At 42.2% G+C, this 15,458-nt stretch overlaps 1 protein-coding gene across 1 annotated transcript in view; it reads right to left on the bottom strand.

The window, feature by feature from the left end:
- Positions 1-1,345: 1,345 nt before the first annotated feature.
- Positions 1,346-15,458, bottom strand: part of HEPACAM2 (HEPACAM family member 2) — a 33,507-nt gene continuing 19,394 nt past the window's right edge. The window contains 6 exon segments of the mRNA XM_083405485.1: positions 1,346-4,042; positions 4,943-5,052; positions 6,875-6,948; positions 7,979-8,016; positions 8,147-8,171; positions 8,256-8,381. Coding sequence (XP_083261611.1) covers positions 4,033-4,042; positions 4,943-5,052; positions 6,875-6,948; positions 7,979-8,016; positions 8,147-8,171; positions 8,256-8,381 — 383 coding nt within the window. The 3' untranslated portion in view covers positions 1,346-4,032.

Raw genomic sequence — 15,458 nt, 5'->3', positions numbered from 1 at the left:
TAACTGTTAATCACATTAAGCATAATTAGTGTTGTGTGTGTGTGGAATGTTTAGGAACCTGTATATGTCTGTATATGTCTACAGGTTAAAGCAAGTATTCATGAATTATCATTTCCTGAAACAGAAAGGGATACACGTGTAAATATTTGCCAATATCAGAGGCCACATTGACTGATATGAGGTGATCTGTTAAGTACTTGGGTCCCAAATAATTTAAGACTTTATATGTCAGCATTGACATCTTAAATTGAGCTTGATAACCAGTAGGTAGCAAGTGCAGATCCTGCAGAATAGGTATTATATGACTCTAATAATAATAATATTAATAATAATATAATAATAATATTTATACCCCACCCATGATGGCAAAGGTGGTTCCGTTAGATTGCGAACCAACTGAAAGAGTATCCTGCTGCTGTTTTCTGCAGATGCAATAGAGGCGGCAAAGAAATGTCAGCTTCATTCTGCATTAGTGGAAGTTTCTGGATTGTCTTCAAGGGTAGCCAGCCCTACATAGAGTGCATTAGAGTAAGGTAAATGCAAGGTTGCAAGAGTGGATATTACTATAGTAAGGCTATCTTAATCCAGGAGTGGCCATAGCTGATAAATTAGTCATTTGTCACTAAGTCAGTCTTTTCAGCTTCTGAGTGCTGTCAAAATGTTAGCCTGACCTGTTTTCGTGTCATGGAAGATTAAGCGGCTTTAAAATGTACTTTCTTTTTATTCACGGCATACCTTTGTGCATTCATTTTAATTCTGGGTGTTGGTTTTCTGAAATCATATCATCATAACCTGTTCATATAATTGGTTTCGTTTCTGTGGAAATCAAAACTTAAGAGTTGTTTCGTTTTCTAATGAGCTGTGATAACATTTCACTATTTATACAATAACGGGGGGTCTGCCCTGCACAGATCCTTTCAACCTTGGGCACTGGAGGTTGAAAGAACATGGTAAGCTATTCTTCTGAAAAAAAACACCAGAAGAGCCTGCTGAATGGCCCATTATGGTCCAGTACCCTATTACCAAGCAGATAAAAGGTAAAGGGACCCCTGGCCGACTCTGGGGTTGCGGCGCTCATCTCGCCTTATTGGCCGAAAGAGCCGGCGTACAGCTTCTGGGTCATGTGGCCAGCATGACTAAGCCACTTCTGGCGAACCAGAGCAGCGCATACTTATAGGGAATTCCTCAAGTAGGATCTCAGCACAAGAGTGTGCTTCCCTCCTGTGGTTTCAGCAGCTGTGGAGGCAGCGCATAGCCATTATGACTAGTAACCATTGAAAGCCGTCTTTGTGAATTTGCCCAATCCTCTTTAAAGCAATAATAATAATAATAATAATAATAATAATAATAATAATAATAATTTATTTATACCCCACCCATCTGGCTGGGTTTCCCCAGCCACTCTGGGCGGCTTCCAACAAAACACTAAAATACAATAACCTATTAAACATTAAAAGCCTCCCTAAACAGGGCTGCCTTCAGATGTCTTCTAAAAGTTTGGTAGTTATTTTTCTCTTTGACATCTGGTGGGACGGTGTTCCACAGGGCAGGCGCCACTACTGAGAAGGCCCTCTGCCTGGTTCTCTGTAACATGGCTTCTCGCAGCGAGGGAACCGCCAGAAGGCCGTTGGCGCTGGACCTCAGTGTCCGGGCAGAACGATGGAGGTGGAGACGCTCCTTCAGGTATACTGGACTAAAGCCGTTTAGGGCTTTAAAGGTCAGCACCAACACTTTGAATTGTGCTTGGAAACGTACTGGGAGCCAGTGTAGGTTTTTCAAGACCGGTCTCGGTGGCCGCTCCCAGTCACCAGTCTAACTGCCATATTCTGGATTAGTTGTAGTTTCCGGGTCACCTTCAAAGGTAGCCCCACATAGAGCGCATTGCAGTAGTCCAAGCGAGAGATAACTAGAGCATGCACCACTCTGGTGAGACAGTCTGCAGACAGGTAGGGTCTCAGCCTGCGTACCAGATGGAGCTGATAAGCAGCTGCCCTGGACACAGAATTGATCTGCACCTCCATGTACAGCTGTGAGTCCAAAATGACTCCCAGGCTGCGTACTGGTCCTTCAGGGGCACAGTTACCCCATTCAGTTACCCCACCCGCTTCCTGTCCTCCCAAAACAGTACTTCTGTCTTGTCAGGATTCAACCTCAATCTGTTAGCTGCCATTGCTGTCTCTTGTGGGAGCAAGTTCCATAGTTTAACAATATGCTGTGCGAAGAAGTACTTTCTTGTATTTGTTCTGAATCTTGCAACATTCAGTTTCATTGGATGGCCATGAATTCGAGTGTTCATGCCATGTCAGGCATAATTTTATAAACATCTATTGTGTTGCCTCTTAAATGCAGCTTATAGGGTTTTTTGTTTTAACACTGGCATGCTGGAGTAGTGTATCAATCCTACCAGAGCACATAACGTGAAGAAAAACCAAAGCAACGAAAGTTATCCAGTTCACAGAAAAGAAAACAAAGAGGTCCAAACGGTTGTGATTATTTTAACTAGAGTGCCAAGCGACCACCTGTGTGGTTTCAAGCAGGGCAGTAAAAGAATCCCTTTTTATAATTCAAAATCTCATCAAATTTATTACATAAATTCATCATAACATACTAAAACTTGTTACATATTGAATTCATCATGTGCTTTAACAATACTGAACATCACAAAAGTATTTGATTGTCATTGCAAGTTTTAATTATGCCTTTGGCAAAACCCATCTATAATAAAGTTTTGGGCGTTTGTTTTTCTCTCATTAGTACCACATTTTGGCTGCATTTAGATATCTTCTCTGGGTTTGTGGACTCTGGTGTGGCTGCAGTAGGCAGATAATAAGTTTCTGCTAGTTTAACTGTCATTGAACTCTTACAGTTTCCAAATTCCTTCTTGCGGCCATGGCAGAAGAGAACAGAGATGCACAAGCTTCTTAATATTTTTGATTTTAATTTGTCTAGTGTAGTTAACTTCTTGCAGTAGTTACCATATAGGGGAATGATTTTCTTTGTCTCTACAAAATCATATGTTTTTGGTGAAGAGACACAGTAACAAAGGGGAGAATTTATTTGGGGGCTTGAACTCACACCCCATCTCTGCATTGCACCCAGGGTCAAAGCAGACTCCAGATTATTCATACAGCAGCTGCATGCTCCCCTTGACCCAGATCAGAACTGTGGTGAAGAAAAAGAGTTAAAGTCTCTTCCTTCCATGTGAGGGTACCGGGGGCGGCAGCTATGACTGCTATTTACTTTATAAAAAGATACTAAAATACGGATCAGTAATGACATAAATAATGTCATGCCTGCTTTTGTCCCTCTTTGCAGCCTTGGGCAAATCACCTTTCTTCTCCTAACTCAGGTTTCTCCATGGCTAATACGTAGGGCTTGCAAGATGGAAGGGAAGATATGGATTAGGATGCAAAGGATTTGTAGTACCTTCCCCTTCAGGAGGCCGTAGCCGTCACTGAATACATATACATACACACATACATACATATTTACAGTTTTGAAATATAGCAGTCACAAGCGAATCACTTTATACATTATTTCAGTTGCAATGTTCACTTAATGCAATGTTCGCTGACTTTAGAAAAAGCAGGTATTTGCTAACGAACACCTGTCATGCTGCTAACATATACTTATTTATCGTTATTTACAGTACAGGCTGATGTAAAATCTTAAGGGCACATTCATTTTAGTGTTCTGTATTTTTTATTTAAAAAAAAAGCATTGGAGATCCCTCTCAATGGGCACAGATGGCAGCAATCCAATATTTTAGAATACAGTAATGGAATAACCAACACTTAGACATTTCATTGTTGGATTTGTAACTTTTACAGTCTAAATTGTAATCAGCAGCTGTAAGCAATATATAATTTAAACAAAGCATATAACATTAGAAATGTGCAAAGAAGATTTTGCTTCTTAAGCTTGAGATGGCATTTCATTAGAAGTGACAGGTCAATCCTCTCCCACGCTGTGGCATTTGTTGCTTCTTCTATTTCCAAAAACAGATTTCACCCCTATGCTTTCATTTTCTTTTCATGTGCCTCTAGGAGGGGGAAAAAAATCAAATATTGAGTCACAGTTTCTGGTTCAGAAGACTGTGTGTAGAGCTTTTAAACTTCATTCCATAAACAATAGCAACAAATTCCAGAGGGGCAGTGTCTTGCAGCAAAACAACCACCACAAAGCGATGCCTTATGATATCACAGGATATCCTCATTGCAAACATCTCCTGAAGCATTGCAAACTGTTACGTAGGGTGGGGTGTAGTGGACAGAATATTGCACACTCAAGTCATGCATAAGCAGAATATAAATATAATAATAATAATAATAATAATAATAATAATAATAATTTGTAAGCTTATAGCATGATACAGATGAAGTAATGTTTGTAAAGGTAAAAACAAAACCTAAACCCACCATTTGTAAAATATATGAAAAAGAGAGCACCCTGGAATGAAAACCACTGTCATCCAAATGTTTCTTCATATTTTCTGCTAAATTTTATTTACTGTAATTCTCAACAATTCCCAGAATGGAAACCATTTTAGTGAATCTGTATTAGTTGTGTCTGATGAAATGAATTATAGTCCATTAAAGCATATGCCATAATAAATTTGTTAGTCTTTAAAGCACCACAAGACTTTGTTATAATTCTGATGGTTTTAATTATTCTGATTTTTGTATTTCCCTTCTTGGAAATACCAAATGGCATTGAAATGCCAGGCTATATGTTTTTTAATTGATTGACTGACTGATATAAAATAAAATCCTGATTAACAGATTACCATTATTGTAATATTGGAATTATTGTGAAAACAATAAATATTGGGGGGGACGGGACAAATTTTGTCCTTGCTCAGGGCGCCATATTACTAAATTCCACCCCCTCCAGGCAGTCTCATTGTGCAACCTGGTTGACAAATTAGGTTTGCGCAACTTACTCTTGACGTTCTTGATATTGTTCAGGAATGTGCCGAATAACTTCATAAACTGTTCCATTAAAATCCTGGCCTTGTGCAGCATCAGAGACAGAAACTGACCAACTTGACACCTGAAAGGAGGAAATAATGCTTTTCTATGAGAAAGATAGGCAAAACTAACATGGAAGCCTAAAACAGAGCCAGTGAAATGTAGGCCTTATTTGCACAAGAGGGTCAACCAATCAATGGCTCATGGTCTCCTAGAGAGGAATTTGTACCCATTTTGTTCCTCCCCCGCCCTTATAGCACAGGACAGTGTTTGGCTTAATGCAGGCTTCCTCAACCTCGGCCCTCCAGATGTTTTTGGCCTACAACTTCCATGATCCCTAGCTAGCAGGACCAATGGTCAGGGATGATGGGGATTGTAGTCTCAAAACATCTGGAGGCCTGAGGTTGAGGAAGCCTGGCTTAATATGTTGTCTGGCTATAGAGTGTAGTGAGGGAGGACAGGCCTTATTTATTTATTTATTCAAAATATACATATCCCGTTTTTTTCACCATCTGGATCTCAAAGTGGCAAAAGGTGACAAAAATATACAACATGCCAAGCTTAAGACATAAATTAAAAATCTCAGAAATTTAAACAAGAGCATGAGAAAAGAAATTATCAGAGAAGCATCTATAATGCAAATAACATCCTGAAATATGATTTTCAACTAGGCATTTGAAACTCCACAGGGCCAATGCCTGTCTGACGTCTAGTGGGAGGGAGTTGGGTTCATAACACCGAAGGCACAGCTTCATGTTGACATGAATTGGCCTTTCAAAAGCTGGCCATTCTGTTCCCGGATCTAGACTGGCCTCTGATCTAACATCCTTTTTGAGCAGGATGAATTCTGGTCTGTGCACATTTAGGGAACCTGCAGTTTCTCAGTGTGACTTGAAGTTCTTAAGATTGAGGAAGTAGAATGAAGAAGAAACAGCAAAGGAAACAGACATGGTCCTGTGTGTGATGTGGGCATCCGTTCATTTATTTTTTGGGCAAGGTGAGTTTTCATCTATACACATTAAGGCACTCTGTAGCATTTAGGTATTTATTTCATTCATTAGTAAAAGGTAAAGGTACCCCTGCCCGTACGGGCCAGTCTTGACAGACTCTAGGGTTGTGCGCCCATCTCCCTCAAGAAGCCGGGGGCCAGCGCTGTCCGGAGACACTTCCAGGTCATGTGGCCAGCGTGACATCGCTGCTCTGGCGAGCCAGAGCCGCACACGGAAACGCCGTTTACCTTCCCGCTAGTAAGCGGTCCCTATTTATCTACTTGCACCCAGGGGTGCTTTCGAACTGCTAGGTTGACAGGCGCTGGGACCGAGCAACGGGAGCGCACCCCACCGCGGGGATTCGAACCGCCGACCTTTCGATCGGCAAGCCCTAGGCACTGAGGCTTTAACCCACAGCGCCACCCGCGTCCCATTGGTACCCTCAATGGGACCCTCCCTTTTTTTCAAGTATCTTAAGGCAGCACACATTATTTCTTCCTCCATTTTTATCTTCGCAAAAAAAACCCCACCCCATTGTGAAGCAGGCTAGGGTGTGAGAGAGAAGCCAGTGAGCTTTATAGCTCTGTGGGGATTTGAACATGAATCTCCGGAGTCCTCGTCCAAAACTCCTACCACCACGTCAGACTGGCTTTATAGTGTAGCTTTTCAGTGCCATTAAAAGCTCAGATTTGGGAAGTGGTTATCACATTCAGAATGAAGAAGTAACAATGAAAGACACAGACCGTAACAGAAGAGTCAGATTCAGAGTTGCTAAAATGAACCGCCTTCCTTCTTTATGAATATATCTATATTTCTGGTTTTGGAAGCCTTTAAACCAAGTACTATTTCTGTTTTGTAATACTGCTGGCAAAATGGCTTTTCAGATATCCATGCTGCAGAGATATAAGCACTTACCCTTGAAATTCCTGCAGCGTCAGGAAAGGCAACAAATTCATATATTCCAAAATCATCTAGAGCGTTTTCATGCCCTAAAAGTGCCAATATTTAAATAAAGAGAGAGTAATTGTTAAGTTGTGGGTAAACATATCAGATGACACAGTGATTCTTCAAACAGCTCTTGTTTATTCACAGGCCAGGCCAGAACAGAACTGAAGGGTTCAGCCAGCCTGCTTATATAGAGCTCCAGTACAATGTAACTGTAACAACTCTCTGTAACTATCCAATCACTGAACGTCACTTTCGATCCCTTATTTACATATGTGGACCTGAGTGAAAACTATCTACAGTATCCCCCTGCTGGCCCAGGGTGAGAACTTCAGTACATAACAGTAATAATTATGGACAATTGTGTTCCACCTCAGGTTCAGTCTCAGGTTCAGTATGAAAGTGTGTGATTTTCAGAAGTGGGGTGCCATTTTGGCACCCCAAAGGACCCCATCTTTATCTTCCCCACCCCTGTGGGCCAACTTTGGCAGGTGGTTGTAAACACTCACCTGTCGATAATCTGACATCGCAATAACTGGGAGCAGGATTAAACTTTCTGTTCCTCAGATAAAGAACAGGAGGCTAAATTCTGCTCTCTGCAGGAGTTGGCTATACGTACCAGTTCATCCTCCCCAAACAGGCAAAACACCTACACACACTTTTAACAAAAAAAATATGCTAAAATTCAAGCAAGCCCTGCTCAAAGCAGGCAATCCCCCTCCACTGAGGGAGGGGCAGGAAAGCCTTGGCAGGTACCAAATGGGGTTTCTAAGGGCAACATGGTGCCCATGGGCTCTGCACTGGGGATTCCAGGTGAATGTTTTCCTTTATGGCGAAAATAGGAGGTTCATGGTGCAATTTAGATGAGAAAAGCAGCAAGTAACCGCCAACTCCCAATTGTAGCGCTATCCCACTGCAATTTGCTCCCCCTTCCTTCCAAGATACTGCTTTTAAGAAAAGGCTTGGAAACCTAATCATTATCTAACTTGTCATTTTGCTGTCTTCCTCACTTTGATTCTTTTGAAAGCTCCTAAAGTGGTCTGTTTCCATTTAACTCTTTATATCATATATTACCTGAAATAGTTTGTGCTTTTCTGTAATCTGCTTCAGGCCTGAATCATTAAACAGAAATACAATTATTTAAAATTCAGTGTGGAATCATAGGCAGCAAAAATATGCTGCGTCCCCCCCCCCCATTCTTTTAAAAGCTTTGTGTGGACAAATGATAATTAAGTTTTCTACCTGGTCTGCAGCTTCTGCTGTAGAACTGAAAAAGAGAGAAAGAACAATCAACCCTTTTTGTTATGGTTTACAGAAGCTTTGAATTTATTCTGGCGTTAATTTAACATACCTTTATGAGGCTGGAATCTTTTCCATAACGCTAGAAGGAACATTGATACTATCAGAAATAAGGAAATTCCACATATTATTCCTAGTGGAGACAAATATTTTTCTCTTTGAGCCAGCTGCTCCAGTCCTGCGTCAGAGAAGAACAGAAGTTGATATTTGATTTGCACTTATCATTCTGGCCATGCTTATAATGCAAAACACTGCACACAGCAGTGCTCTGGAGCTAGAGCACCAACACTGGTTCAAATAGTGTAAATATACCCCGAATTGCTTCTTCTATTCTAGTGTCTGCATGCCACCAGTGGAAAATAATTCTTAAATACGATTTAACTGGCCCTGAAACTTATCGTTTCTTCTTCTGACTTTACTTGAGTTGCAGAGAAGAGCAGAAAATTACCAAAGTCCTTTATTTGGCCTGGTTTCTGTGTGGATCAAGTTCAAGAGTTTGTGGGTAATGTGATGACAGTAGGAACAAATGTGTTCTGTGAACATGTACACGGGGCCATGATGGCTGCTGCCCATTGGGGTTGGCCAGTGTGGTGTTCGTACGGAGCCCCCGGTTGTCTCACAGACTATTGACCCGTACACCACTAATCCACTGCCACCAACCAGATCCTCCCCGATAAATCACTTAGTCTCAGTCAGGTTCTTAAGTTAACAAAGAAGAGTGTAGTTTACTGCAAACAAAAATATACTTTAACTGCATTCAAAACGTTACTCTTTACCTTCTTAGTCTTATTTTATCCTGTCTCTAACTCTTCTACTTCCCCTCACACAAGAACCAACTGCACTAACTGTCTCTCTACAGTGGTACCTCTGGTTAAGTACTTAATTCGTTCTGGAGGTCCGTTCTTAACCTGAAACTGATCTTAACCTGAAGCACCACTTTAGCTAATGGGGCCTCCTGCTGCTGCCGCCACGCTGTCCGAGCATGATTTCTGTTCTCATCCTGAAGCAAAGTTCTTAACCCGAGGTACTATTTCAGGGTTAGCGGAGTCTGTAACCTGAAGCGTATGTAACCTGAAGCGTCTGTAACCCAAGGTACCACTGTATTTCCAACTGTCTGCCAACTGTTTTCCCAACTGCCTTTCCCAACCAACTAAAACCAACCAATCCAAACCTCGGGCTAAGCTCTTTTATAAACAGGTAGGCTCCGCCTCTGGCTTTTCTATTGGTCTACCTATTAACTCTTTCTCTCCCCCTGTACAGACATTTTAAAAAAGAATGGGCAAATGATCCAGGCAGAAGGCAGAGAGGAGTTGACAATTGGAGGTGGAGCCAGAGCCAATGACAACTAATTCTAGTCCCCTGCCCCCCCCCGTCCCTGAGCAGTTCTACAATGGCAGCCCTGAAATTAAGGAGGAGGAACCTGAAAGGCAAGGTCACCCCCTAGCATGTAAAAAGGTATGCAGACTGGGAACTGGCTGAAGACAGAGAGGTTGGTGAGGCAGTGTCCCATTTGACCAAATTTGTTTAGCCTCCACTGGCGTGGAGTGAAGCTGTTCTGGGGAACACCAACAAACACCTGACACCAAGGACCACAGCTATTTTGAGATCAGTTTTGGTAAGAGTTGCATAGCCTTGGCTTTCTTCATTCTACTCTTCGTTCGGCTGTTGCATTTGCACATTCAAAATGTGCAGCAGCAAATTTGCTGCCCACTTCCTGCTGCGCTCTCTCTCTCTCTGCTGTTTTCCCCGAAGCAAAGGATTTATGAGATATTTATTTAGCTTATTTGTGCATTTGGATTTTAAATGGTTGAAGTTTTTAAATTTTAGAGGCTTAATTTATGTTTTTGCACATTGCATATTTTATTGTTGTCAGTTGCTTTGACACCTACATGGTGGAAAGTGGGGTTCAGATCTTTAAACAAGGAGTGTATTCATGGTGAAATATGAAGGGGGGGGAGAGAGACTAGACGTCACTGCATCCTGATTCTGGGCAGATAGGTGTGCTTAGAAATATGCCTTAATTTGCATATAATCAGGCTGCCACTGTCAGTCAGCAGTAACGAGACCCAAACTGTGGAATCAAATGTAATGAATTGTTAGATGAAATATAATTTGTAGACAGTTTCCTTTTTGGCAGTGTCAATTCACAAAATGGATACTGGATTTGCTTTCGTTCTGGGTTAAGCCAGGAATGGAAATAGCCAGCCCTAGACTATTTTCTACAAACCTGTTATGCTCTGCTTTCATTATTTTAAAATATCTCTTCACCTTTCAATGTTGGAACGGTTCCTCATGGGTTGCACTTGCTGTGGCTGCATGCGGCCGCTAGAGGGCACTCACACCTCGTTCTCATTACTTCAGTTCTGGCTTCGCTTGTATGACAAGCGAAATTTCGTAGTAACATCTTAGAACCACCCCAGAGTGTCTTGTCGAGGGCGCACCTCCCTCCTTCAAATCTCCAACCTCCTAACTTCCCTTGCTTTGGTACTGGGAGCAACCACCAGCCTAGGAGAAAGCCAGCCCAGAATATCTGAGATCTGGATCCACGTTTGCCAGCTGCCTTGCAGGCTGTTGCAGTGCGATGCACCCTTCAAAATGAATGCACCCGCGACAGCTTTGTGACGCTTACTTAACAATGCAGCTGATGTTGCTTCATTTGCTGCTTTTTATATCTAACAGCTGTTGGCACAGTTGGGGAGTGTCGTGGGTTACGCAGAGAAGATGGGTTTGTTTAAGAAAAAAAATGTGTGTTTCTTCAATCCAGCTATATATTTGAAGTTGTTAGATATTTCGGTTCATAGTTTAGCTAAACATTATACTTTCAGATAGGATTTGCTTTATGCTTCATTTATATTTTCACTGGAGCTGTTTAGCAGTTCAGACTTAAAAAGTATTATTTCTTTAGTTAGAAGGGTTGGGTAAGTAGGTTAACTGATTATATTCCTTCATGCAAGGAAATCTACTTACCAGGTAGGAGACCAAGTTAACTATATATTTATCGGCATCTTCCTAGAATTTCAGCCCACTTCTTATAGGGGTTGCCATATTTCAGACATTTTCCTGATTTCCACCCGGACACTGCTGCTAACTGCAGTATTCCGGATATGTCTGGGAAAATCCAGACGTATGCCAACCCTAATTTCTTATCATGCTCACTTCACATGTATCTTCCTTAGGGACGGATGAATCTGCTCATTTCAGTTTCTAATTTGTCCAATCTTAAATTCCTAGTTTTCCACATTTCCACATGTTTCTGAATTTATTTCAAGAAGTCATCACGAAAATTGACCGGCATTTTAGTACGAATTTCTATTCATGTGCACAATTTTGCATGCAACCTTGCCTAATAAACACATTTTTCCAAAGCATATTTCCTCTTGTATTTATATTTCTCCTAATATAATGCATTTTTGTATGCATTTTCAGCAATATATCCATTTTTATGCACATTTTACCTCAATATATGCATTTTTGTTTACATATACCCTTCCCCCCACCCCATAGAATTACTGTTCCCAGGAGACAGGTAAATAGCATTAAACCATGTTGACAACACCCACATCACCCACAATACATTGAGGCACAGAGATGAGACAAATGTTACTTCTGTGGACATAGGAATTTTCGAGTAAAAATTGAACTGTAACTCAGAGCACATGTTCAGCATCACATCTGATTCATTATCTCCCTTTAGCTTTTTTGATATATGGAATGATGCCACACCCTAAAGACTATTGACTGGCGCATGGGGGAAATCAGGGAAGAACCCTGGCACATGACATTTTTTAAAATCTTTGCAAAATCAGTGTTTTTATTGTGTGTGTGTGGGGGGGGGGGAGTAATGTGAAATGTGTCATCAAGTTAAACATATACCAGACACACTAGATTAAGAATAAAGGGTGTGTCTTGGATGTAGGTTACTTCCACTTTTGCTTTGTTAAATATTGTTATTCCTACCAGCAGTTCAACACTGACAGTTTTCAGACATTTACTGCTTATGTTTCTCTGCTTCTAGCCGTATTTTTGTGTGAAGTGCTACATTTATATCCCGTATTTTCTCCAAGGAGCTGATCCCAGCCCCATATAATTCTTGCAATGGTCCTGTGATGTAGGTTATGCTGAGAGTCATAGTCTGCTTGGAGGACCCAAGGGGAGGAGAGGTTGTGATGTCACAGATACTGGCTAGTCAGCGCAGTGCCCTGTTGTTTTTGCTGCATAACCTCAGAACCAGTTTTCCCTGAGCTAGACTCTGGACAGGAATCAGTATGAATGTTAACAACATGAAGAATGCAGTTTTAGACTGCAGCATCTGCTCCCACCCCCTTTTCTTCTTTCTTTCTTTCTTTCTTTCTTTCTTTCTTTCTTTCTTTCTTCCATCTAAAAAAACCCTTTAATGTGTATCTGTACATACCCCAAATATATTATGTGCTATCTTATGATGTGCACAGCTTTTGTAACATGAGTCAGCCCTTTGCAGAGTGCCAGTTCATGTTATATTTGTCTCTCAGAGTGTCTGTTTTTAGTTAAATATATATAATCCTATATCTCACTATGAGCAAATAAGAGGGAGATAAGCTGTAGCCATGGCTTCGCAAAATTGCAAACGAATTTGAGCAACTACTCTTAGTAACGGTACAATGATATGCCCTAGAATAAATAAAAGACTTCCATTTTTGGCACTGATAACAGGTTCGAGAAACTTTACAACAATCCGAGAGTAGCCAGCATCCAGATTGAGTGGGGCCATACTCCAGGAGAAGCTGTAGAAAATTAATGCGCAACTGCACATCTGACCCCCCCCCAATTCTTCAGGGATAATGTGGAATGGAGGAACCCTCCTGTGGAGGGTCACATGAGCTCTAAATGTGAAGGCAGTGGTGGCATCCAGACAACCTGCTTATTGAGCTTTCATCCTGATTCATTTGCCCAAAATTTGTGGGGAGGTTAGACGACATCAGGGACGCGGGTGGCTCTGTGGGTTTAACCCTAGGACTTGCCGATCAAAAGGTCGGCGGTTCGAACCCCCGTGATGGGGTGAGCTCCCATTGCTTGGTCCCTGCTCCTGCCAACCTAGCAGTTCGAAAGCACATCAAAGTGCAAGTAGATAAATAGGCACCGCTCTGGCGGGAAGGTAAACGGTGTTTCCGTGCACTGCTCTGGTTCGCCAGAAGCGGCTTAGTCATGCTGGCCACATGACCCGGAAGCTGTACGCCGGCTCCCTCGGCCAATAAAGCGAGATGAGCACTGCAACCCCAGAGTCAGCCACGACTGGACCTAATGGTCCCTTTACCTTTACCTAGACGACATCAGCTATTTATCGAGCGTTCATTCCAATTTGTTTACAGGGAGTTTATGCCATGTTGCCTCAAAGCAAGGGTCACCCCACACTTTCTAGTGCATTTCTCCATCACTTTCTTTATCACAATAAACAAAGTTCCTTTTTTTTTTTGAGGGGGAGGGAAGTGGGTTTTGTTGCACAAGAGCTACCAATCAACTTCATTTTAACCTGAATTTGCTGGTATGTGATTGAATCCCACCCCAAAATAGCAACAGTCTGGAAGTGTCCCCTTAGTTCATCTCTCTGCGGGAGAAATCTCAAGATCTCATGTTGTGGGGGCCACCTGGAAGAAGGCCCTTGCCCCTCTGGCCATTTTGCCACTCAAAATTCCTCCTACTGCTTTCACACACAGGGGAAATACATAGGGATATCCACATCTTCCCACTCTCCATAGATTTCCCTTCCATATGTAGAAGAGAAGAAAATCGGTGTGTGTGTGAATTTTGAGAGGAAAACAGCCCCGAAGGGAAAGTGTTAAGCAACATTCTCCCCTGCCTCCAGCCCACCCTTCCTCCACTGAAACTGACAGTTGCCAATGGCGGCATTAGGAAGGGGGAAGCCAGGAGGAAGACATACACAGTTAAACTTTCTGTCTACTTTGGGAGCTTTAGTTCAGAGAGAAGCATTGGCCTATTACTGGGGGAAAGTGGCCCTCATAGATAGTCAGTCTTCTTCTTCCACTCTTCTGGTGTAATGTCCAAAGTTAATACAGTGATCAACTGGCTCCCAGAGATCTGAATCCACCTAAGACTTCTGCAGATGACCTGGTGACTCCATGTGTTTTAAATCTTTTGCATATACAACCCACCACACGTTTCCTTGTTCAGTATCTTCTAAATGGAGCTTTGATTCCTTAGTTCAGGAAAGTTGCTCTTGAGATCGGTCATAAGACTGACAGTTCTAAATACTTCTCTGAGCAGAAGCAGAAGCCACCGTGGTACGGGGTATATATTCCTACGTGCCTCCTATATTTATGAATAATTTATTTTAGTCATTTGAGGCCTCGCTTTGCAAGATAAGGAACCATAAACTGTTGCCTCCTTTTACAAGTCTGCTAATATTGACACCATAGAAACCAACAACACCATTAGTCACAAACTGTAAAACTCTGAAGGTCACGAGTTAGACATTACAGAACTCATTGTTAATTGTGATTTATATCCTTAGACACAATATGCTTATTAATTTCATCCTGAAATTATGTACCTTCATTCTGAAGGTACATAAACTGGTTGAGGAGATGTGGCCGCCAGTTGCTGCAACTGCTCCATAGAGTCCAGAGCTGTAGAAGCGACTGTGCTATATTTGACAACAACTATCTGCCATGTGCATTCCTTTGGCTGGGAAGCATCCTTGACATCAAAGCATCCTTTGGTGACTGCTCTGAAGTTCCTGTCTGGCTTGCCATCCCCTCTGCTCCTTTGGCCCTGGTGGGGTGGGGTGAATCTGAGAGCTGCCAGGAACTCAGGCAGCCAGTGTAGGAACCTCTGGTCCCGAGACAGGGAAGTCTAGATCTGATTGCTCCTCAGGACCATTAGTAGCAGGGAGATTCTCCAAATTTCCTTGCTTCTCATCTGAGGAGACCTTAGATTTGAGGTCTGGGACAGGGCTGAACCCTGACACCTACTTTGTGTTATAAGGTGGGGAACATTTGGCCCTCCCTATGTTGCTGAGCTACAGATCCCTCCTCTCTGGTATGTATGGCTAAGTATGGTATCCTCAGACGAAGTCCAAGGGGAGATGGATACTCCAGCAGATCTCCATGGTGATCCAGTGATCCTAAGGAGCCATCAGGCCTGGGCATGCCTGCCTCGATTTAAAAACCATTTTAGAAAGATCCTTGGCCCCACCCCCTGATTTGTTCCAGGGCTGGATCTGGTTTGGTCAGGCACCGGGTGAATAATCCTGATCTGGGGC

The sequence above is a fragment of the Podarcis tiliguerta genome (assembly GCF_965153285.1).
Source record: "Podarcis tiliguerta genome assembly, chromosome: 12".
In the NCBI taxonomy this organism is placed as follows: domain Eukaryota; kingdom Metazoa; phylum Chordata; class Lepidosauria; order Squamata; family Lacertidae; genus Podarcis; species Podarcis tiliguerta.
The sequence above is the reverse complement of the archived record's forward strand: the minus strand, read 5'-3'. Positions and strand labels throughout refer to the sequence as shown.